Source organism: Myxocyprinus asiaticus, chromosome 21 (assembly GCF_019703515.2).
Source record: "Myxocyprinus asiaticus isolate MX2 ecotype Aquarium Trade chromosome 21, UBuf_Myxa_2, whole genome shotgun sequence".
Classification (NCBI taxonomy): Eukaryota; Metazoa; Chordata; class Actinopteri; order Cypriniformes; family Catostomidae; genus Myxocyprinus; species Myxocyprinus asiaticus.
In genome coordinates this window covers 8108214-8132169 of record NC_059364.1, presented here as the reverse complement: position 1 = coordinate 8132169, position 23956 = coordinate 8108214, and the positions used below count along the sequence as shown (strand labels likewise).

Sequence of the window (23956 nt, the reverse complement as noted above, 5' to 3'; positions counted from 1 at the left end):
CCGTGACAGAGTGTGCCTCAGCCGGATGCAGTTCAATCTCTCCCCCTTAGATTGGGACACTTCACGCAACTCATAGAACAGGTGCTGACCGCACAGAGAAATGCCAGTTTCGGAGTTTGTAGTTATTTACATGATCCGCTTCCATATTATTTGAACATAACATAAAGCTATAACGCATTAAATATAACTGCATTTAAGATGGGTGATTCCTTTAAAAACGCTCAACATGCAAGTTTTGCTTCCGCGGAGCGGCAGCTCCAGCTCCACTTACTCCACAACGAGTGTGCTTCTGCATTTACTTATTTTGTATTTTTGCATTATAATTCCCTCATATTTTGCGATTTACATCACCTGAAACTGTTTGGAGTGCATCTGGACTGCGAGTTGTTTGTCAAGCGCGAACTGCAGTGCAGCACTCGCGCACCATCATTAAAGTTTAATGTGATCTCATGTTACGTTAAATGAGATCAAACGTCTATTCGACAACGGAAATGTTTGTCGAAATTTTTTTATTTTCGATAACGTCGACTAATTGTTTCAGCCCCAGTCTCAAACCGTGGTCTTCCAAGTCCAAAGTCCAACACTCTATGAGGTGAGCTACCGCGGAAGATAATAAGTTCGGGTTAAGTGTGTAAATGTAGGTGACTCTGTAATACAAGCGTTAAAATTTATCATTTTTCAAATGATGCGTTATAGTAAAAGTGCTTCAATATCACAACGTAGTAGTGTGTGAGTAACAGTGCGAAAAAGAAGTCATAATCAGCTGTTGTAGTCGTGATTTGTGTGAAAGTGAATAAAATGCACAGTTGTTGTAGCACCTCTAGTGTTAATTTCATCAGTAAACTGCGGCTAAATATTGGACGCAGCATGTAAAAGTCAGTTTGCAAAAATTTAGTTATAGTAACGTTAATTCTTTAAGACTAGGTTGGCTGTGATACGTGTAAGGTGCCACGTGATATCATTTTACAAAAATGTCGTCACATTCACATAATTTTCTTTAGATCAGCCTCGCCACATCGAGGGACCCGAATATCAGAGACTTGGAGAACATCAGCTGAATTTGAGTGTGCATTTGAGGAGCGCTAGCTGATTGAAGATCTCGATAAGAGCAGAGCTTTGGACAAAGGACAATTCTCCATGGTCTCAGAGTAGAATATGCTTCTCTTGTTTCTGTAACCCTGCCCCCATCATGACAACCTCTAGAAACACAATCATCCTCGTGAAACCCAAGAAACATCTCGTCGTCGCCCTAGTGGCCTCCCGCAAACACACACAGAGCATGGTTTTACACACTAAGAGCTGTGTTCATTAAGGTGTACCGTCAAGGTCAGACAACCCAATTATCAGCCAATAAAGGAGGTAAAAACAAATTGTGCTGTGAAACAGTATCTGATTTAGACTTGTTTGCCTTCACTCTATGAGGGTAAAGTTTCAAACTACAGGCTATATTATCCACAGTAACATATGATATGACTGATGATAAGATGATGAGATTTCCATCTGATTCTTGAGGCCCAAATTCTTAAGACTAGAGTGCTGAGTTCTCAACCGATTTACTAACCTAAAACAAAATCTAAACTGTTTTTAGAATGAGTATTTAATAGAATATCCGCCCGTCTTAAAATGTAATGATATGCAATTACGCATTCAAACATACACCAAAACAAACCGAGAATAATTAGGCTAATAAAACTTTGACTTTGTCCTGTAGAACAGACCGTAAACAAACAAATATTCTTGGTTCTTGACTCATTTACTTACTCTCATCTCCAAACCTGTATGACTGACTTTCTTCTGTGGAACACAAAAGGAGGTGGTTTGCTGAATGTTCAAGCTGCTCTTATTACATACAACAAAATCACATATTGACCAGGGGCTATTAAGTAGAAGTAGACCGATAAATATCGGGTTTACAGATTAACTGGTGCAGATAGTTGCCTTTTGGATCTATCGGTCATCTGCAAAAATCTATGCCGCTCATCTTTATTTTTATTCTCAGTTCCTCTGTGGCCGACCCTGGAGGAGTCTACAGTCTGCGGCCACCAGTGCTGGGTAGTAACTGATTACATGTAATCTGGATTATGTAATCAGATTACAAAAATTAATCACTTGTAATTGGATTAAATTACATTTTAAAATACTCATAATTGGACTACAGTTAATTTTTATAGATTACATGATTACATATTAACAAGGCAATGGCAATACATTGTTAATAATTGATCATTTTCATATCAGTATCATCATATTCTAACCCCGAAGCGCAGTAGATATGCACCTCAGTTTTGGAATAGGCTATGGACTATCAGTAAGCAGTAAGTGTTAAAAGTGTTTCAGTGTTTTAAGATGAAAGCTTTGACCTAGTCAACGTTGTCGCTGTTGATTTTATGGTCATTCATTTTAGTGCATTTTATGATAGTGTTTTATCGATTTTATGGTCATTAATGTTCATAATGCTGTTATTGTTTTATGCACTTAAAATGAACTTGATGTCTCAGTGTTCTGAATTATAAACTTTAGCCATGCTCTGTCATTACTGTTTGTTATACTTAATGTTTATTTAATTCATGTAATATTTAATGCACTTTTTTAAAAATGTTAGTAATCTTTTTGTTAGTAAAGAATGGAATACATTTTGATTTGTTAAAATGATTATCCTCCTCAAATGCATGTGACAAAATAATCCAAGTAATACAAAAGTAATCAGATAAGATTACCCCAAAAATCTAATCTATAAGATTATGTTACTGATTGCAATTTTTGTCATGTGAATTGTAATAATACACAAGTAATCCGCCAGCACTGGCGGCCACTAAAAGTGAAATAAAAACTATCACTGACTAGGGATGTGCTTACACTGCTTAAATAAACAGTTGCAGTAAAAAAACGGTTTAAACCGCTTGATGTTGTGAACTAGATGTGTATCCGTAATATTATCTAGCAGTTCTGCGCTTTTGAATGTGCAGCGAGGATCAGCCAGAAGCACTCCGATTACACTGAAGCATGTCATTCTATGTTCAGGATACACAAGCGGTTTTGTGCCATTTAGGGTTGCCACGGTGTACGGTGTTACCGGTTTTACTCGGTACAAGGGATAACACCGGTGTGAAATTTTACACTGGTGGAAACATTATGAATGGAACTTCCAATATCAATACAATAGCCTAACGAAATGAATAACCTTAATAAAGAATAGTTGCCTAATGAAGAGTTTGTGACCCATGATAAATGAACCTAAAAATCAGATTGAAAGCCAGATGTTCTTTACCAGCATATCAAATTACACAGGCAGCAAAGTACACGCACTGACAGAAGCCGTTTAATTGAAGGTAGCGAATATAACGTACATGGTGGGTAACTGTAAGACGTCTCAGATTCGGAATGACACAAGAAATGCTGTTAGACACACAGACACGCACTTGAAGAAACACACTTTATTATATTTTTAAGAACAGATGACAGAAAAGTCGACTATGTGCATGTCTGACGTGCTGTTTGTTCGGAGGTGTGCAGTCTCGCGGAACAAAAAGGTTTTCACTCTTTCTTTGTTTCAATATTCTGACATTTTATTACAAGACCAGTATTGTCTATAAGAATGCTGTAAATGACCTCAGACATCTCAGCTCTGGAGGTGCTTTGAGATCAGTTCAATTTATTTCAACAGAGCAGTTCGATGTGAGCACAACTCTGCAGGGTCACTTTATATATAGTCTATACATCTGTAATCATAAAATAATACAAAAACACCTTCACCTCGAACCATGATTTATATTTCAGTGATTATTATCATCATTATAATTATGTTTACATTTAGAAATGTTTTTAGTCTTAATATGTATTAGTAATTTTCTACTGTTGTCATAGACGGATACTTTCCTGACGGTAAATGGAAAGGTGGTTATATATGTGTGTTTTTTTTTTTTTACCACTTCGTTATTTTAATTGCTTTTTCTTTTCGTTTGAAGTGAAACTTGAATTTAGAAATGTCTTTGGTTTAAGTTTTTCGTTTTGTAAATTAATTTAATTTTCAATGCAAAATCACTAAAGCAAGAATATTCACCAATCCCTCAGTCGGGGGGGTCGATGATGTAATTGAATATTGCGATATATATATATATAATTTTTTTTTGCATATCGCCCAGCTCTAGGAGGGAACAAAACAAATGTATTCACACATTCAAAGTCATTACCCTTCCGAAACAGCTAAACTGGGTCTTGGGATGAAAGGTAATAAAACACCAACATTAAAATCGCAACAACCCACAATAAGTGATGTATTTGCCCGGACAACGAAATACCCGACCGGTAGCCCATGATGGAGAGAATGCACAGAATAAATTGGTTCGTTGCCAAAGAGATGTTGCCCTTCACAACTGTTGAAAAACCATCTTTCAAAAAGTTGAACATCACACATTTTAATTGCATTTCAGTTTTTTCAGTTTCATTTGAAATTTTTGTTAAAATAAATAAATAATAAAGTTCAAAGTTTGAAATCAAGCTGCCTTTCGTTATTGTGTCGGCTATTGCTTAACAAAATTACCCAATAGTACCACCTAGCATCCAACCATTGGTAATAGCCGTGTTAGTCATTCATAAGGAATATAAGCCTTTCTTATTTCTTACTTTTATTACTTTGACAGTTTTGTGCAATGAGATATTATAGTTATTTAGCCTATTTATTTGTTGAATATCTGTTAGTCACCATGTTGAAGTGCTGCACTTAGCATCCGTATATCCCTCTAAAAGGCGTCTAATCAGGGTCACGTTTACATAAGAGCCTAATTATACATTATTATTATTAGGGCTGTCAGAATTAATGCGTTAACGCATGCGATTAATTAAAAAAGTTTAACGCGTGAATTTTTCTTAATCGCGATTAATGCATTTATCGTTAATACAGCATAAATACTGGTGTGAAGAGCATAACCTTTGTAATGTGTCCGCACGGAGTTATTACAATGACCCCCACGCCACAGCGCCAGAGCCCTTCTCCCAAGAGGAGCCTACAAGCTTAGCATTCCGTGGTGGTCCCATAGACATTCTATGGGTGGTACTGTCGTAACACGCTAGTTGACTGTTACGCTCTCTTCTATGATAGAGCCACAGAGGTTGTTATCTCTTAGTGCTATCTGATGCACAAAACAAGCCTAAATGGGACTTGTGATAGAAATCAAGTGTTTTTCAGCCTATGTAAGGTGCATTCTAATTACCACAGAAGCACACCAAGTTTCCACCAACTATCACCAAAACGCAGAATGAGATGTTTTTGTTTGCAAGCACTATTCATGGTGAGTTCAAAGCGGTGCTCGACGGTGGCGTTGATGCTCTGACGCGAATCATGAACTTCACGATTTCTGTAACAAAGCGGATAGCCACAGTCTACCGGCAGATTAATATTGTTGAGGATAAGAGTTTAAGGGATTTAATGCCCATCGCAATGAATATGCAACCTATGTGGAGACTAGTTCTTTCAATTAGTTAAACTCACACTTAGACTTTGGGAAATGTTTAGTGTTGCTTGAATTGGTGATATTTTAGTGCATTTCTATCTTTATACTGTTGAAGGCTTTGTTTGGAAAATGTTAATAAAGCATTATATTGTTGCATATTGTTTTGTTTTCTTTCCAAAGATGGAAATAAATGAATTTTGAAAAGAAAATAAGTGTATATAGTGTCAAATGTTAGCACTTTTAAAATCTGTGATTAATCGTGATTAATCGTGATTAACTACAAAAACAAAAAAAAAATTGTATGTGATTAATTGCGATTAATAATTTAATCGACTAACAGCACTATTTGTTACACTTAATGACTTGTCGACTAGTCGATCAAACAACTGACCAACTAGTCAATTATGAAAATTGGTAGTTTTGCACTACTGAAACCTAGTGGGGATTTGTTGTATCTAAATCTTTCATCATTGACAATATTCATCCATATTTTTATCCTAAATTCAATGTATTTTTTTGTATTAGTTAATCAAGCTTTCTAAATTGAAGAGAGGGCATGCAAAAAAAAAAAAAAAGAAAAGAAATGCAATTTTATGGAAACGTTCCCTGTCAGCACATACATAGTGTCTCCACGATTATTATTCATATCTTGTGAATAATAATAAAAAACCTCATCTGGTGAATATTTATATAAAAATCCAAATTTGGTAAATACTTAAATATAGAGCACTGTAACGGAGGCAAGTCTCCTTTATTTTAAAACAAGAGTCCCAGTGAATTTCTGGCTTTTTTACAGTTAAAAGTCCAGCGTTATGCACCAAATCTTTCTTTTTTTCTAGTTATTATTGGGATTTTGGTTGCACAATAAACTACATCTGGGACACAAATAGCCTCCATATATGTGCCTTCACAGTAAGGAAAGACTACAATTGTTTTACATTCTATAAATCGATTAAAAAAAAAAACTATTGTCTGATTAATCGTTTATCTGCCTTTTCCACCACCTCAGTTTATCAGTATCTGCAAAATCGGTTGACCAAAATAAAATTAGTCCATACAATTTGTGCATCAAGTCGTCTGAAGCCATCTCATAGCTTTGTGTCAGAAACACGTAAAAATGTAGTTATGCAATATACACAGAAAAAGGATTTGGGGGAAAGGTTTTCAGTGAATAACTTACACTTTGGTCCTTTGTTCCTCATACAAATCTATCATATATCTTCATAAGTAATATAACGCACAAGTCATATGTTACTTTTCAAACTTAAATGTTACTTTTTTTGTCCTTGTTGAAGCTTGACAGTCCCAGTATATATCCACTTTCATTGCAGAGAAAAGCACAGCCTGGACATTCAACCTAAATTTTATGTTCCATGGAAGAAAAAATCATATGGGTTTGGAACGTCATGAGGATGAGTAAATGATGACAGAATTTTTATTTTTGTGTGAGCTATTCCTCTAATCGAGGCTGTCCATATGACACTCAACAGTTAAATTTCAGCACATTTTGTGCTAATACATATTATGCTCGAAATATCTCCAAAATCCTGGTAGCAATTTCCCATTAAAGCATGCCAGTATTCCAGGAATCACGCTGCAAAAATCCATCTTAGTTGCCCAGCAAACAGGCTTCTCGTCCTCTAGATTTTCCATTCAGTTCTTGCAGATTTTATCTCTAATGTCTATGAGATACCATCAGCAGTCAAAAAGTCGATACTGTTCAACTCTCTGTACCTGTTAGGAGCCCAGTTAAATGACACAGAAAGGCAATCTACAACAGTAAGGGGGTTCTTTGGAACTGAAAACTCTGATAATAGTTTAGATATCCTTCCACCAGCTACTACTGCACTTGGATACGTTTTCATGGATGAAGTGGCATCTTGTAACTGAGGCTGATTTAAAATCGTGAGGAATGACTCTATGGAGGGGTTTAGATGTTTCTGCTTGGTCAGATAACATGGAAAAAGTTTGAGAGAAACTGTCTAGCATCAAAGATGGTGTTTAAAATAACAGAACTAGATATTCTGAGGTTAGGTGTTTGTTCAAATTCACAACTCTAAGTATGTGCAAGTGTAGGCTAATACTTATGCTTATCGAAGCAAACACCACTTATAAAAATGTCCATACAGAAAAACGGTTCAAAGACAAGTTCTCCTGCATGGTCGTGTTCTCACTGCTACACAGGTCAGACTGAATTTAAAGAGGCAATAAACCCTCAGCACAATTACTTAATTCATCCGGGCGTGGTCACATGACTGTGGGAACCTGAAAGATCTTCTAGCCAACAGCCAGGGAGCCGATACAAAGCACAGCGTCAGAGTTAACACTGAGATCATGGCCATTTCTGCTACATCCTGGCAGATTGAGATACAAATAGGGCTGTTCGATTTATGCAATTTTGGCTTGAGATGAATTGTTCTACAAATAACTGCGATTAATGATTTAACCGTCCACTTTGTTCATATCAGTTAGGGTTTAATACACATACACCTCAAAAAGTAATTTACTCACATTGAAATTAAACATAAAACATATGAAATTCTTTAAATGGATAGTTCACCCAAAATGAAAATTCACTCATTTACTCACCCCTCACGCCATCCCAAATGTGTATGACTTTCTTTCGTCTGCTGAACACAAAGATATTTAGCAGAATATTACAGCTCTGTAGGTCCTGACAATGCAAGTTAATGGGTACCAAAAATTTGAAGTTTCAAAAAGCACATAAAGGCGGCATAAAAGTAATCCATAAAACCCCAGTGGTTAAATCTGTCTTCTGAAGCGATATGATAGGTGTGGCTGAGAAACAGATCAATAATTAAGTCCTTTTTTATTATAAATGCTCCTCCCTTCCCAGTAGGTGGCGATATGCACAAAGAATGTGAATCGCCAAAAACAAAAGAAGAAGAATGTGAAAGTGGAGATTGACAGTAAGGAAGGACTTAAATATGGATCTGTTTCTCACCCACACCTAGCATATCACTTCTGAAGACATGGATTTAACCACTGGAGTCTTATGGATTAATTTTATTCTTTCATTATAAGATTTTTGGAGCTTTAAAGTTCTGGCCATCATTCACTTGCATTGTATGGACCCACAGAGCTGAAATATTCCTCTAAAAATATTTGTGTTCAACAGAAGAAAGTCAAAGAAAGACATCTGGGATGGTATGAGGGTGAGTAAATGATGAGAGAATTTTCATTTTTGGGTGAAATATCCCTTTAAGACTTTGCAAGCAAACATTGCACAAGGTAGAATAAAGTAAATAATAAAAATATTCTAAATATGAAAATATTTGTACTTATACTTTAAATATTAAAATACACATTACATTCACAACCAAATTATTATTATTATTATTACAGTATTATTTTATTAAATAGCATATTACAATATTACTATTCAATATATTCTTATTTCTATATATTTCAAATTTTCTTGTTGGATGGCTATGTAAATGCGATTGGAATTTAACGTGCAGTTGTGCACAATCATCGCTGTTAGCTCAAATAATCCTAATCAGATTAAACAAATAGTTTTATTTGTTTTTCCTCCTGCTTGTTTTTTTCTCTGCTCTACAAATATCAAATCCATCAGCTCAAACTGCATCAAAGTGCTAACATTACTCGCCTAAATCTATAGATTTCGGACAAAACATTTTTTTAAACAGAATTATTATTGTGCATGTACTTTAGATTACAGTTACATCTACTATCAGAAAGACCAGCAACATTAAAGTTCATTGTGTAACTACAGTCAATGTATCCATTAAGGCCATGTCATCTTGAACTTGTAGTCTATATTTGTACTTGAGGGGGCTGTGACCTACTGCTGATCCATAAACACACACTCTCTCTCCCCTGTGGTCACAGAGTCACAAGATCCATCCACAAGATCATGTTTCACTAGTAATGTATAAAGCCAACAGGAACATGCACACAGAATCTCCAGCATTTCTGAAAGAATCCATCTTTCTTTTTCAAATCAACAGTAAAAGTTACACATTCACATTACAGTTATGGCTCCTCAGACTGAGTTTAAATTTTGTATGTTTAAAAATAATCTTGACAGACATTTCCTGTTAAAGGTGCACTCAGTAATTTTTTCCTCATTAAAAAATGTTTTCCTCCCAAAACAATAAATAGTACATTTTTAAAACAAATAAAATCACTCACATAGATGAATACTCCAGTCATATCAGCAATTAAAACAGTTTTATTCTACACGGAGAGGGTCCCCTCATGGGGGCTGCCATATTAGCATCACATGACCGGCCGAATACTACTTGCTTAATCTCAGTAACCGCCCTCTTATTGGACACTTTAACTCGTGGATTGAATTAATCATGGCTGACTGTAAACACTGAATTTCTACAACGGCATCTGTAACCGAATACTTCTGTGTTTGAATGATACTGCATCCACGCCCCTAGGTGTCAGTGTAAGTCCAAGTCAACGTAAAAACGACTGAGTGCACCTTTAAAACATGTGGCTATTCCAGGAGAAATACTGCATAAAATCCAGCAAAAAGCAAGAAATTACCCTAAAAGTAAAAAAAAAAAAAACCTGTGCAACCTGACTTCCAGAAATTGCATTTAGCCAGCCAATCAGATCAGAGCTTGCCATTTGGTGTGCAATATGCATTGGACAGTCATTGCGTGTTTTGTTGGTGGTCCGGCAACCATTGCAAAGGCAAGAATTGCTTTTACAATTGCTCATCCTTAGGGTTCAGGAATTGAACAAGTTTTGTACTCGTTTGAGCTACAGTCATGCATATTTCAAATCCTGCAGCATGTTGAGTTTAAATGCTAAATTCACAGGCATTCTGTAAAAGATACAATTAATTGCCATTTAAATAGAATATACCAATAAAGGTCCAAATGTGGTGGATTATTTCCAGACACTTTCAAACTTGATTCTGACAAACACACATTAAAGCTAGGGTGGGAAAAATAAGGAAGAGAAAGTAAGGTTTAAAAAAGGGCAAAATAAATGAAACCAGCTTACTGAATACAGACAAGAACAAAAAGGGGTGATAGAGTGTCTGCCACGTGAAAGGTCATTCAGGATTTAAGAATGACCCCCATCCTTTCAGCCGTAGTGAGGAGCTGCATTGCAGAGAGAGCAGCTGCAGGTGGCAGGCCTTGATAAGAGCGCTCTCAGCTGTGTGTTACAGTCTGATAGAGCTTCATGCTGGAGTACAGCTATCTGCCTCCACACAGGCCCTGTTAAGGTTGTTACCTTAGTGACATTAGAGATGTGTTCAGGAGATGAGAGTTAGCAACCCATTCCAGAGAGACGAGGGGAGCTTTCACCGTGACAATTTTAAATACTGACAGAAACTTCTACAAACAGGCCAATGTTCCATTAGAGCATTTTAGTAACATAAGGCTGAATTTCATTGGTTTCCTCTTAGAGGATTGGTTCACCCAAAGAAATGAAAATTCTGTCATCGTTTATTCACTCTCATGTTGTTCCAAACCTGCGTGAATTTCTTTCTTCCATGGAAAACAAATGTACCGGTCGCTCTTTTCCAATCTATTACAGTGAATGTGGACTGAGTTTTTCAAGCTACAAAAAGGACATAAAAGCGGTCAATGTTGGGTAAGTTACTCAAGTAATTCACTACAAATTACACATTTTTTCTACTATAAAAATTGTAGGAAAAGCTTTTCACAGAAAAGCTTTTGTTTTTGCACTCAACAAACTCAAAATAATGTCTATTTTTCTTCTCATTCTTTGTTTAAAGGGGGAGCACAACTTCAGCGGTCACAGAAATGCACAGATGTACATCAGGGGTGGGTAAAAATATCGATTTTCTGATGCATCGCTATATTTATTTGAACGACATTGATTCTCAAAAGTCATGGATCAATCTTTTACTCTATGCGCAACCCTCCACTACAATGAGAGAAAATAACTCATTTGCAACCAAATTTATTTATATATATATATTTTTTTTTTTTTTTTTTTGCAACTGGATAGTAAGATTTCACTCGCCAGTGATTGCGTAGCAATGAGATCCTTTCACTGCGTGTTGAGAGTAAAAGTTGTTTCATGTAATGTGTGTCCAAAGACGAGATCCATGCGACCCATTTGTCATTGAATAATGTCTCTTTTAACACCCTTTCTATTTTTACAGTCAGTTGTTAATCAAAAACAACAAAAAAATAAACATTTAATTCTAATCACGCATAGCACGGATGAGATAAATCCATTCGAGTCTCTCTAGTTAACGTGTACTAATTTACAGACGCTCTTTACAGAAATGCTGGTTTTCTTAAAGAGACAATGCTGTTTTTTAACACATGTTAAACAATTCAAATGTAAATACTTGCATGTAACAAGTATTCTAAACATGTAACAAAATTTAAATTAATAAATACAATTTAATATATGCAATATAATATCATATTTATTGATTGAATACATTTAATTATTTTTTAAAAGCTGAAATGTGACCAAAATGATGAAAAACTAACAAAATATAATTAGTAAAATTAATATTTTTGTAATGTACCTAGTTATAAGGTCCCCTGTTAACTAACCGCATTAGCTTGGAGAGAATGTAAGCAAAAGGGACATTATAACTGAAATATACCCATATGAATCGATATCGAATCAAAATCGAAAAATCTTTATCAATACCTAGCCCTAATGTGGCGCTGTTTTGGTGGCATGAGGTGGACCTAGACAATATTAGGCAGGTGGTTTTAATGTTGTGGCTGATCGGTGTATATAATATAATTTTAGAAATATATGTAACCCCAGGAAAGTAATTAACTGATTGAAAATCAGTAGCTGTAATTGTGCTACACTGCTTTTTGTACTAAAAAAGTAAGATAGATTACATTAATTAGTTTGTAATTAGATTACACCCAACACTGAAAGTGGTCCATACGACTCATGTGCTATATTCCAAGGTTTCCGAAGCTCTGTGTAAGGAACAATCCGAAATTTAAGTCCGAGTTTAGGTACAGGTTTGGAGCGACATGAGTGCGAGTAAATAATTTTGGGTGAACTATTCTATTACGGTGCTGAGACACGATCCTTATTTAACAATACATTAAAGCATATGGAGGGTGTAACACAAAGATATCTACATTTCTGGCAATCTTGTTTTGAAGTGGAAGGATAGAACTGTGTCCAACCAGCAGACAGTACAGATATCTGGTTTATTTTGTGAGCACTTGCCCTCAGGCAAACAGGACAGCCTCAATGGAAAAACATGGACAAGGTCAGGACAAAGAACAGCTCAGCCCCACGCAGTGACCCAATGAATAATTATTGAAACAGGACCTTGTCCATGTCATTTATTGAAAAAAATACTCCTATACTTAAAAAAATCTGTGATTAAAGGAATTAGCAAAAATTATTGCTCATTGATAATTCCTGAGGGTCCCCCGAGACGTCAGTATGTAAACAATGACCAACAACAACAACAGTGTTGTTAAAACCTATTGTTATTTTGCTGGGTTAGCCATCAGGTTCACTGTGGTAAAGAATATCTTTGGTACAAACTAGGGCTGTCAATCAATTAAAATGTTTAATCCAATTAATTACATGGTATGCCGATTAATTAAATTAATCAATTAGTCACATATGTAAATATTTCCTGAGAAAGCTCCTCAAATAACAATAATTCAATATATAATGATTAAATATAAATAGTTATATTTAAATAATCATTAATAAAATATATACTTATATATTATAAAATCTTATAATTCAGATAATTAAAATGCATTACATTATTGTGGCAGACGAATAAAGAACTGATAAAACAAAAACAAAAAATTGCCTTTAGAATAGAATACAATTTTTAATTTTTTATATCACTGGCCTACATTTCACAGAAATCCATTTTTCACTTGAATTCATCAATCAGTCCAAAATAGATTTATTATAAGGGCTTGTCCAAGGACAGAGACTTTGAGCATCTCACTTTGGTTGCGTCTTGTCATAAACATACCGTTTTTAGGTCGCTGTGTCAAGTTACAGGTAGTTTGAAACTTAGAAAACATGTCTTGAGATCCCTGCATTCAGATTTGCCCTCCATTAAGCTGTGTTTGAATGCAAGAACGTGTTCTCATCTTGTGCTGTCTGCTGTCAATGAGTGGGGTTTGTTCTCTGTATAAGCTGTGCATTGCCTACAGAGCTGGAGTTTCGCTTACTGCCCCCTGGAGAAAACAGGTGGTACTTCAAGCTTCAATTGCTCCAATGGTATTACGGTCCAGGGACATGACTAACTGCATTTATCTTTTTTATAATCAATCGCACTGAATTGACGTGTTAAATCAACAGCCCTAGTATGACTTAAGCAGGTATAGTCAGATTAAACAGGGAAACAAGCCTCTTATGACTTAAACTGTTTTACTATTAAAGGAACGTTTCAGGTTCAACACAAGTTAAGCTCTGTGGCGTGCTGTTGATTTCCACAGAAAATAAATTTGATTCGTCCCTCAGTTTGTGCTAACAAACAAAAATTGTGTTCACAGTAAAGTACTTACTACAGAAGTCCATGGGGCAGGCACTGCACCAGAAAAATTTCTAAAACAAATTTCAAATACACGCTGTTACGACAGTATAGCCACAAGACGGAAATATTATACACATTCATGTCAGACTAATAAAAATGCTTACTAACCTTGTCTGTGCAAAATTATATCCAGGATAAACCTGGTAACTTTCACATGATACGCAGAAGGATCACAGAAATTTAATGTTTACATGAAACAAACTCCACCCACCTAGAGTCGGTAAAGCATAACCAGACTGAACAAGAAGTGTTGTCTCCAACCACTAAAAGGACAATTTAGATAACTTCCCAGCTCAAATAACACAAATTTCTGTATGAAAGAATTAATAAACATTGGCGGCCAAAAGTCTGGAATAATGTACAGATTTTGCTCTTATGGAGAGAAATTGGTACTTTTATTCACCAAAGTGGCATTCAGCTGATCACAATGTATAGTCAGGACATTAATAACGTGAAAAATTACTATTACAATTTGAAAAAAATGTTCAGAACTTCTTAAACTACTTCAAAGAGTTCTCATTAAAAATCCTCCACATGCAGCAATGACAGCTTTGCAGATCCTTGGCATTCTAGCTGTCAGTTTGTCCAGATACTCAGGTGACGTTTTACCCCACGCTTCCTGTAGCACTTGCCATAGATGTGGCTGTCTTGTCGGGCACTTCTCACGCACCTTACAGTCTAGCTGATCCCACAAAAGCTCAATGGGGTTAAGATCCATAACACTCTTTTCCAATTATCTGTTGTCCAATGTCTGTGTTTCTTTGCCCACTCTAACCTTTTCTTTTTGATTTTCTATTTTCAAAAGTGGCCTTTTCTTTGCAGTTCTTCCCATAAGGCCTGCACCCCTGAGTCTTCTCTTTACTGTTGTACATGAAACTGGTGTTGAGCGGGTAGAATTCAATAAAGCTGTCAGCTGAGGACATGCGAGGCGTCTATTTCTCAAACTAGAGACTCTGATGTACTTATCCTCTTGTTTAGTTGTACATCTGGCCTTCCACATCTCTTTCTGTCCTTGTTAGAGCCAGTTGTCCTTTGTCTTTGAAGACTGTAGTGTACACCTTTGTATGAAATCTTCAGTATTTTGGGCAATTTCAAGCATTATATAGCCTTCATTCCTCAAAACAATGATTGACTGATGGGTTTCTAGAGAAAGCTGTTTCCTTTTTGCCATTTTTGTCCTAATATTGACCTTAAGACATGCCAGTCTATTGCATACTGTGGCAACTCAGAAACAAACCCAAAGACAATGTTAAGCTTCATTTAATGAACCAAATAGCTTTCAGCAGTGTTTGATATAATGGCAAGTGATTTTCTAGTACCAAATTAGCAATGTAGCATGATTACTCAAGGATAAGGTGTTGGAGTGATGGCTGCTGGAAATGGGGCCTGTCTAGATTTTATCAAAAATGACTTTTTTCAAATAGTGATGGTGCTGTTTTTTACATCAGTAATGTCCTGACTATACTTTGTGATCAGTTGAATGCCACTTTGGTGAATTAAATTACCAATTTCTTTCCGAAACAGCAAAATCTGTACATTATTCCAAACTTTTGGCCACTATTGTTAAGTGCTTAAACAAAAATACAAACTGCACATTTCTGCTTTTAAAGCCTCCTGAATGTCTTGCCCCCATAGACTTACATTGTAAGTGCACTACCGTAAACACAATTTCTGTTTGTTTTTACATTTTTGAGTCTAACTCATTTTCTATGGTAAACAACAGCATGCCACGGATGCTGTCGATAGAGCTTAACTTGTACTGAACCTGGAACATTCCTTTAATCTAGGCCACTTCTATATGAAGCCGAGTCTCAGGTTATTACGGTGTCATTTCAGTAGAATGTGGAAAACAAGATAATTTCCAGAAATAGATAAACAACATAACAACATAAAAAAAATTGCATAAAATGATTCAAACTTCCAGTCCAACAATCTCAGTTTCAGCACCCATTGTACATGACAAATGTTATGAAGCACTGCAATAAACTACTGTAATATGTAAATCCATTAGTCCACCCATTCATTTAATTTCCAAATACGCACTGTGATAAACAATTCTGACACAACTGCATGTTTTCTACTTAAGTAGGTATGAGGTGGAAGTATCAAAAGAGGAATAGAGGCAGATAAAGAAATTACAAAACACATAAAACACAACAGAAGCCTCTAAGTACATACAGACTTTGGTAAATAAAAGACAAGATCTACACAAAAACTAAAGACAAAATCGAAGTCACGCCCCCTCGTATATGACGTGGCAAGGCAGCTAAAATGCCTAGCACCACTATTTAAGCGCTGAAATGCTCTAAACCTTTAAACAATCACTCATCAATCTCTCTATTAAGTAATTAAGAATATGATAAGGCCCAAATCTTAAAATGTTTGTGTATCTTAACGGACAGGTCGATATCTAGCTGACATTATTAGTTTGTTTACATTGTTTATCTTTCACTCACCTGTCCACAATCTGCTGCATAACAACCGCTCCCTCTTCTGCCATAGTTACATGGGTTCACAAACTTAAATAAAGATTAACAATTATTAAACTATAACAATTACAAATATTTTAAAGACGTTTAATCGTCAGGCCGCGGTGTCTCTCGACGCCGTGTTAAACACTGATATGAGCGGCTTACTAACGCAAGCAACCGCACAACTCCGCTAACAGACGACTGATATAAATAGTTATTAACCGATCTATCAATGAATTATCATAAATGTTTATATTTCCAAAAGCACACATCGACTCCATTGACTGCGCGTGAGCAAGCGCGGGCGGACTCGTGTGAGAGCGTTCACTCTCGCGACTACAGATGCACCCTGGGAGATGTAGTCTTTGTGGCACGTAGCCAAAAATATACAATTTATGTTCTAACTCGCTCAGGCAGGCAGGCAGGCAGGCAGCCTAGAGCAAGAGGGACTACGCCTGCTTGAGCAACATGAAGATACATATTTGGCTTCAGAACACCTCATACTGTGGTAAGGAGAGTCAGCCTATTTCAATGTAATGTAGCCTATATAAGTTGTGATGAGTGAATGCTTAATTCATTTCCTATTTACCATATAGTATATTGTAAGGGAATTTAAAATTGATTGTTTGTTGATGATGTGGTTTTCATTTGTATTTTATTCTTTATGTGTGCATATAATGTAATGGAGTTAATTATTATGTAGGATATATAAAGTGTACACATATTATCTGTAAACTCAGTGGGGAAATACTGTTTTCCTTGTTAGAACATTATATGCGCTTTACAGCGTGTCATGCAGTGCATTTTATTTTGTTACCTAAAAACTACAATTCCCATAATCCTTTAGTGCATCAGCCACGCGCCGCAGTCGATCAGCTGTTAAGGCGACTGCAAAAAGAGTAGCTCATCTGTCATATCAAAGCCCAGACGAGACAAACAGAAATAGCCTTATTTACAGAATCCCAAAAGGTGAACGATAAGGTAAAGTCTGATTCATGTACAAAATGAAAACGAAAGAACGAAAAGACAGAAAATCATCCCATCATATGCATGTTATAGGTGTTTAATAGTACTATGAGTTGTGTGCGGTGGATTAAAGGGGTGGATTTGATCTCCTTCCCTTTCCCAACCCGGTGCATTTTAGAAATGCACTATAATATGCATTCAGTTGCTGTGACGGTATGCGATGATAATGTTTATTGTGATTTAGTTGGTCAGCGCGTGCTCTGATGTAATGTTTTCTAAAATGACCTTGGATATGCAGCAAAAAACGAGGATTAACGGTCAGAGTATTTGACAGAATCGCTCTTTATCTCGGCACGATCGGCCATTTAAATTAAAAATTTGATCAAAGATTGAGTTCTTAAACCAGTTAGACTCGCGGAAACTGTCGCATTCTCGGCCTGTTTTTCATGGGGGAGTATGTTTGACTCAAACCAGCGTTGAAACCCTCAAAAGGTATGTTGCTATATAGTGCATTTTTCTTAATTTGAAGATAAATCTTTATTTTACAAAATGTTTGGGTGCCTGCTATGCACAGAAATTGTAACAATTCACAAAACAGATGAAGAATAGCTACTTGAGACTTAGTTCGTAAAGGACTGTAAATAACGAGATGTCTAGAACTTGAATTGTTATGGAGATTCTCAGATATTACATTAAGTGCAATACAGCCAGACTGGGAGCCATGAAGTGGAAAACACACAAGAGCTGTTGAAATTTCGAGACTTGGATCTCTGCAGAACAAAAATGGGCTTTTCCCAATCAGTGGGCGTTTTCAAACCATTGAAATTCACTACTTTCATTGGATAGTTTAGAAACGCCCATCCTGTTTGGAAACGCCCACTGACTACTACACTGAGATTCTCTACAGTCATTGGATAGTTTAGAAACGCCCACAGATTTGAAAACACCCATTACTGTTCTGCAGAGACCTCTACTTAGAAATTTCAGTTGCGTAGATGTTTTGTGCAGGACTGCTGGGTGTAACCCAAGATCTTGCAGCAAATATAACCTCGTTGCTGAGCTGTGCAATGTACTTTTGTACACCATCCAAATCTGAACATACACTTTGCAATCTTATGCTTAGAACTGTGCATGTTTTATTGTTTCTTTATATAAGTACCCTGAGCGCGTCAAAACTGTACAGTCCACTTGGCAAAAGTGTTGCCTCTTTTTCTATATGTATTTAGGTCGTTAAAACACTCACATTGCAAAAATAAAAATGGGTGCTTTTATATTATTGTTGCACATTACATAAAGAACATTGAGCACTGCATTAAAGAAATACAGGAAAGGTAGAAAAATGCCAAGGCATCAGAAAAACACACATATCGTTTAGAATATTATAATAATAATAATAATAAATAAATAAATAATAAAGAAAAACTAAGTCATAATACCTTAGAAATGTGTCATTCATACCATTATTTATTAGTTTAATAGATTATATATTATGATATATTTAAACTAAAAAGACTTCTGAAATGTGATCTCATGTACAAAGTTTTTACTCCGCAAAACAAAAACGCATAGTAAAAAATGTCTCTATGTAGCTTTTAACCTTGCTGAAGGACGCAGCTGTATTTATCGACGTATGCAAATTTGGGGGCGGAGCTTACAAAAAAAAAAAACAGGAACAAGAATCAGTTTCTTATTTCTCACTGGAGTTCCGGTGAGAGAAAAACGAGACGTGGCGAAAATTGGTGAATATCGGTGACCTCCAAGCGTTTCTCTTTAATTTGTGTTTGGGCACATGAGTGAGGGGGATAAAAAGGGGAATACAGACAGATCCCGTGCTGCCTGATACATGGGTGATCAGAGGTCCATTAATAAAAATCCCAGTGATCAATAAAAACTGATCATCTGTGTTTCAGCTCAAAACATGCAGGATGATTTATTGATGGACAAAAGCAAAGCTCAGCCACACCAGCAGCAAGACCCGTCAAATATAGAGCCTCCAACCACCCCGACCCCCTCCGACCCGCCGATCCCGGACGAGCCGAGCCACGGTCACTCCAAGCGAATCGCCATGGAGTCTCCGGTCCTGCGTGGTTTGGGTTTCCATCAGGATTCCGTCGGATCCTCTCTATCACCGTCGTTCAGTAACACTTGGTCCACGAACACCGTGGACGAGAGCTTTTTCCAAGGGATTCCCTCGGTAAACGGGACGATGATGTTTCCAAACTTTCCCCATCACGTCAACCCGGTGTTCGGAGGGAATATTTCCCCGCAGATGCGCAGATCTCCGGTCGGTGTGAACCAGAGGAACCCCTACAGTCACCAGACCCTCATCAATAAAGTGTCCGCATCTTCCGCCTCTTCGTCCGCCTGGAATAACCACCAGAACGCCGTGTGGAGCTCCGCGGCGAACCCCTGGAGCGGCAGAGACCCGCGGAGAGCGCTCGGGCTGGGGGTCCCGTCTGCGCTCAATCCCATCTCCCCGACGAAGAAGCCCTTCCCCAGCAATATCATTGCGCCCCCGAAATATCCGAGACCCGTAGCCCTGCAAAAACCCTGGATGATATCAGAGCCTCCAGAACCCTTCAGAACCGACAACGGCAACAGCATATTGCCATTTCAGGTGAGATTTTCACCAAAATTGGCATAATGCATCACATTAGACATAAGGCATCAGCGTTTATACATCTTAAATATAACAGGGAGATTCTGAAATGTATTTTAAAAAGGTCGGTTTGATTTTTGCATGTTGTTATGGTTTATCATCTTATGCATTGGAGGTCATGACCTTAAGTTGATTCGCTTTATGACATGATGTCCCTTAAAATGCATTTTTCTTGCTATAAGGGAGAGGTGTTTTGAATTCTTTTCCAGCTGTTTCTATAAATGTCATTGTAAGGTGGAAAGGTTCAAATTCTCATGTAAAGCTCTTCTGCATCTCATTTGGGGGCGTTTAAAGGGAACAGCACTCGAATCTGATTGGTGGTTATTGAGGTGAGGGGCGTGGCTCCAGCTCTACTGAACGGAAACATTGTAGCGAGCCACTGTTGACACAGTGATATTCTCAGTTTGAGGACAAATTGATATTTTTGTTTTAACGAAGCAAATCTGTTCAACATGTAGTTTTAAAAGCAGAATCTGATTGTGTTTAATTCAATAAAAGTGTTTTCCTTCATAATGTTTTTTTTTTTTTTTTTTTTTTTTAATAAGTCATGCACACTGTCTGTTCTGATATACCTGATGATGAAAATGTCACTTAATGTTAATACATTTAAGTAAAAGCCTGGAATTAAATAGAGCTTTAAAAGCAATTTAAGGGAAGGTTTTTTTATTTATTTATTTTTTTATTTTTTTTAATTGATAGTTTCATGGCTCCATTGAAGTTGCTGCACAGTAAAGGGCATTTTCTTACAGAAAAATGGAAAAATAAAAACATTTCAAAACATACAGTGGGGTCCAGAAGTCTGAGACCACATTAAAAACATGGGATTCAAAAACCTGGGAATAAACAGATAATGTTTTCAGTTGCGTAAGAAAGTTTTGGTATAATTTCTTCTTTAAAGAAATAAAGTTTTGGTATTGAAAAACCAACACAAAGGTATATAATGAATAAGAAATATTTTTGATTCTGAACTATTTCTAGGTCATCTAATCACATAAGCTAATTTTGACATTGGTTATGTTAAAGGTGCACTCAGCAATTTTTTATGCACGTCATCTTGGACTAACGCTGCATTCACGTTGTGTCGGAATTACTGTAATTACGAGATGGCAACTCGGCGGTTCTACTTGGAGACATTCACGTCTTGGGAACTCGGACGTTCTCTGTTTCAATGACAACACTCGTAACACCAAAATGGCTTTGTTGTTAATAACAGCGAAATATTTATCTCTACATTAATTCATTAATTCACCACTAAATGTTTTTGCTAAATGTTTAAAAACAAAGATAACGATCCAGGTAACAATGGGATAATAAAATGGCATATCAAACCGAACTCTGTGTTCACTACCTTTAACTGTTGAGAGCACTGCCATATTGGTTCTTTTCACATGACATCACAACTGTCAAGTCGGAGCTTTCATAGAAATCCGAGTTTACAACTTGTAATAACGAGCTCTACGAAGACGTGAATGCTTTTTACAAGTCGGGATCTTGTAATTACGGTAATTCCGACATGTCGTGAATGCTCAACTACACTGACACCTAGGGGCCTGGATGCAGCATCATTTAAACGCAAAAGTTTTCAGTTACCAATGCCCATTGTCGAAATTCACTATTCACAGTCAGCCATGATTAATTTAATCCAATCCATGAGCGAAAGTGTCCAATAACAGTCCGGTTACTAAAAGATAAAAGCAAGCAGTACTGGGCTGGTCATGTGATTTTCCCCATGAGGGGAATACTCTCCATGTAGAAAAAAACAAAACAGCTTTTCTAAGGTTACTGATATGACTGTAGTCTTCATCTCACGGGAGTGCTCATGATTTTATACATATGTTTCAAAATTACAATTTGTTCATTAAGTAGTCCAACTTTTTTAATGAGGAAAAAATACTGATTGCACCTTTAACTCCTTTTGTACAAAAGTAGAGTGCATGCTGTCATCAAATCAAAAGGAGGACATACCAAAATTGTACAAAATTTTGAAATGCATGTTTTTTTCCAATTCAGCTTTTCACTTAAATGGTTATGCTGATAGTATTATTTGTAATGAAAACAATTGTGTTAAATTAGAGAAATTAATTTTCATTAGTTGTCTCAGCCTTTTCGATTCCTCTAAATGCCGTTCAGCTTAGAGGATACAATAAAAGTAGTGCAAGCAGGCTGCAACAATACAAGATATGGCATGTGTGTGTAGTTGTTTAATGCTGAGATATGTGTGGCTTGTGTCTGATAGCTGCTGAAGTGAAGAGCTCAGTGTTTTGATTGCTCATGATTCTTTCAAAGTGGGCAGATTTTTATCTGGAACCCGAGAGGGGAAATATCGCTTTTTGAATGCTCAGCCAGTTGCCTGACAATAGGCTCGATGTGCAAACAATGTGCTTCCCTCTGTTGGCCTCTACCCACTGCTGTATTCATCCCCACACTTTCACTGGTTCATTCTCTTTTTCCCTTTTCTTTTATTCCCCCGCTCACTCACTTTAAATTGATTAATTGGAGTTCACAGTGGACAGGCCATCTCACCTGATGTTCTTCAAAATTCACAGCATTTGGGAGCAAATAACAGATAATCCTGCCTTAAGTCATTATTTCCAATCTGAAGTTTAATACTTCTGTTCAGAAAACTTTTTCCTTAAAAAAATAATATTCTGGGTTCAATACAAGTTAAGCTCAATCGACAGCATTTGTGGCATAATGTTGATTTCCACCAAAATTAATTTCGACTCGTTCCTCCTTTTTAGTTAAAAAGCAGAAAGCGAGGTAACAGTGAGGCACTTACAATGGAAGCGAACGGGGCCAATTTCTAAACGTTAAAATACTCCGTTTCAAAAGTATAGCCACAAAATGCAATCAATGAATGTGTTAACATGATTATAGTGTGCTAAAATCGCTTCCTAACCTTTTCAATGTAAAGTTATATCCAATTATACAACTTTGTTGCCATGTCGATGAATGCCGCAAACACTAAAACCCTAAAATGACGATTTAAACAACTTTACAGTTCATATAACACATGAGTTTTAACAGAATAATTAATGTAAGTGCTTTTATAAATTTATAAACTCTCCAAAAATTGGAGGTCTGCGTAGCTCAGCAAGTAAAGACGCTGACTACCACCCCTGGAGTCACGAGTTCAAATCCAGGGCGTGCTGAGTGACTCCAGCCAGATCTCCTAAGCAACCAAATTGGCCCGGTTGCTAAGCAGGGTAGAGTCACATGGGTTAACCTCCTTGTGGTCACTGTAACGTGGTTCTTGCTCTCGGTGGGGCACGTGGTGAGTTGTGCGTGGATGCCGCGGAGAATAGCGTGAAGCCTCCACATATGCTACGTCTCTGCGGTAACGTGCTCAACAAGCCACATGATAAGATATGCGGATTGACGGTCTCAGACGCGGAGGCAACTGAGATTCGTCCTCCGCCACCCGAATTGAGGCGAGTCACTACGCCACCACGAGGACTTAGAGCGCATTGGGAATTGGGCATTCCAAATTGGGGAGAATAGGGGAGAAAGAAAAAAAAAACTAAAAAAATTGGCCCCTTTCACTTCCATTGTAAGTGCCTCACTGTAACCTCGATTTTTTATTTTTATTTTTTTTTTATTTATTTTTTTTTAAAAGCAAAAAAAGGAGAAACGAGTCAGAATTAATTTTTGTGGTTATCAACATTGTCACAAATGCTGTTGCTTGAGCTTAACTTGTACTGAACCCAGAATATTCTTTTAATTTTCAGTACCATACGTCATTGCCCCTAAAAATTGATTGGTTTATGTATGGATATGATGATCACAAACTATAGGTCTAAATCATAATTGGCTTCAGAAACATTACTGCCAAACACTTACAGTAAATTCAGTACTAGGGCTGTTGTGGTGG

At 36.8% G+C, this 23956-nt stretch overlaps 2 protein-coding genes across 11 annotated transcripts in view; one reads left to right on the top strand and one right to left on the bottom strand.

Moving 5' to 3' along the window:
* The window catches only part of LOC127412203 (E3 ubiquitin-protein ligase MARCHF5-like), a 31483-nt gene extending 14710 nt beyond the window's left edge, over positions 1 to 16773 (bottom strand). Inside the window, exon 1 of the mRNA XM_051648398.1 lies at positions 16446 to 16773. Within this exon, the coding sequence (XP_051504358.1) occupies positions 16446 to 16489 (44 nt within the window). The 5' untranslated portion in view covers positions 16490 to 16773. The remainder of the gene's footprint in view (positions 1 to 16445) is intronic.
* The window catches only part of LOC127412199 (cytoplasmic polyadenylation element-binding protein 3-like), a 65982-nt gene continuing 52760 nt past the window's right edge, over positions 10735 to 23956 (top strand). For 5 of the 10 annotated variants that reach the window (XM_051648385.1, XM_051648383.1, XM_051648381.1 and 2 more), the window contains exons 1-3: positions 10735 to 11054; positions 11200 to 11248; positions 19337 to 20043. In XM_051648385.1, the coding sequence (XP_051504345.1) occupies positions 11001 to 11054; positions 11200 to 11248; positions 19337 to 20043 (810 nt within the window). In that variant the 5' untranslated portion in view covers positions 10735 to 11000. Of the gene's footprint in view, positions 11055 to 11199; positions 11249 to 16809; positions 16969 to 17346; positions 17442 to 17485; positions 17919 to 19336; positions 20044 to 23956 lie in introns of those variants that run through there. The other 5 variants (XM_051648390.1, XM_051648389.1, XM_051648382.1 and 2 more) reach the window with 4 other exon arrangements.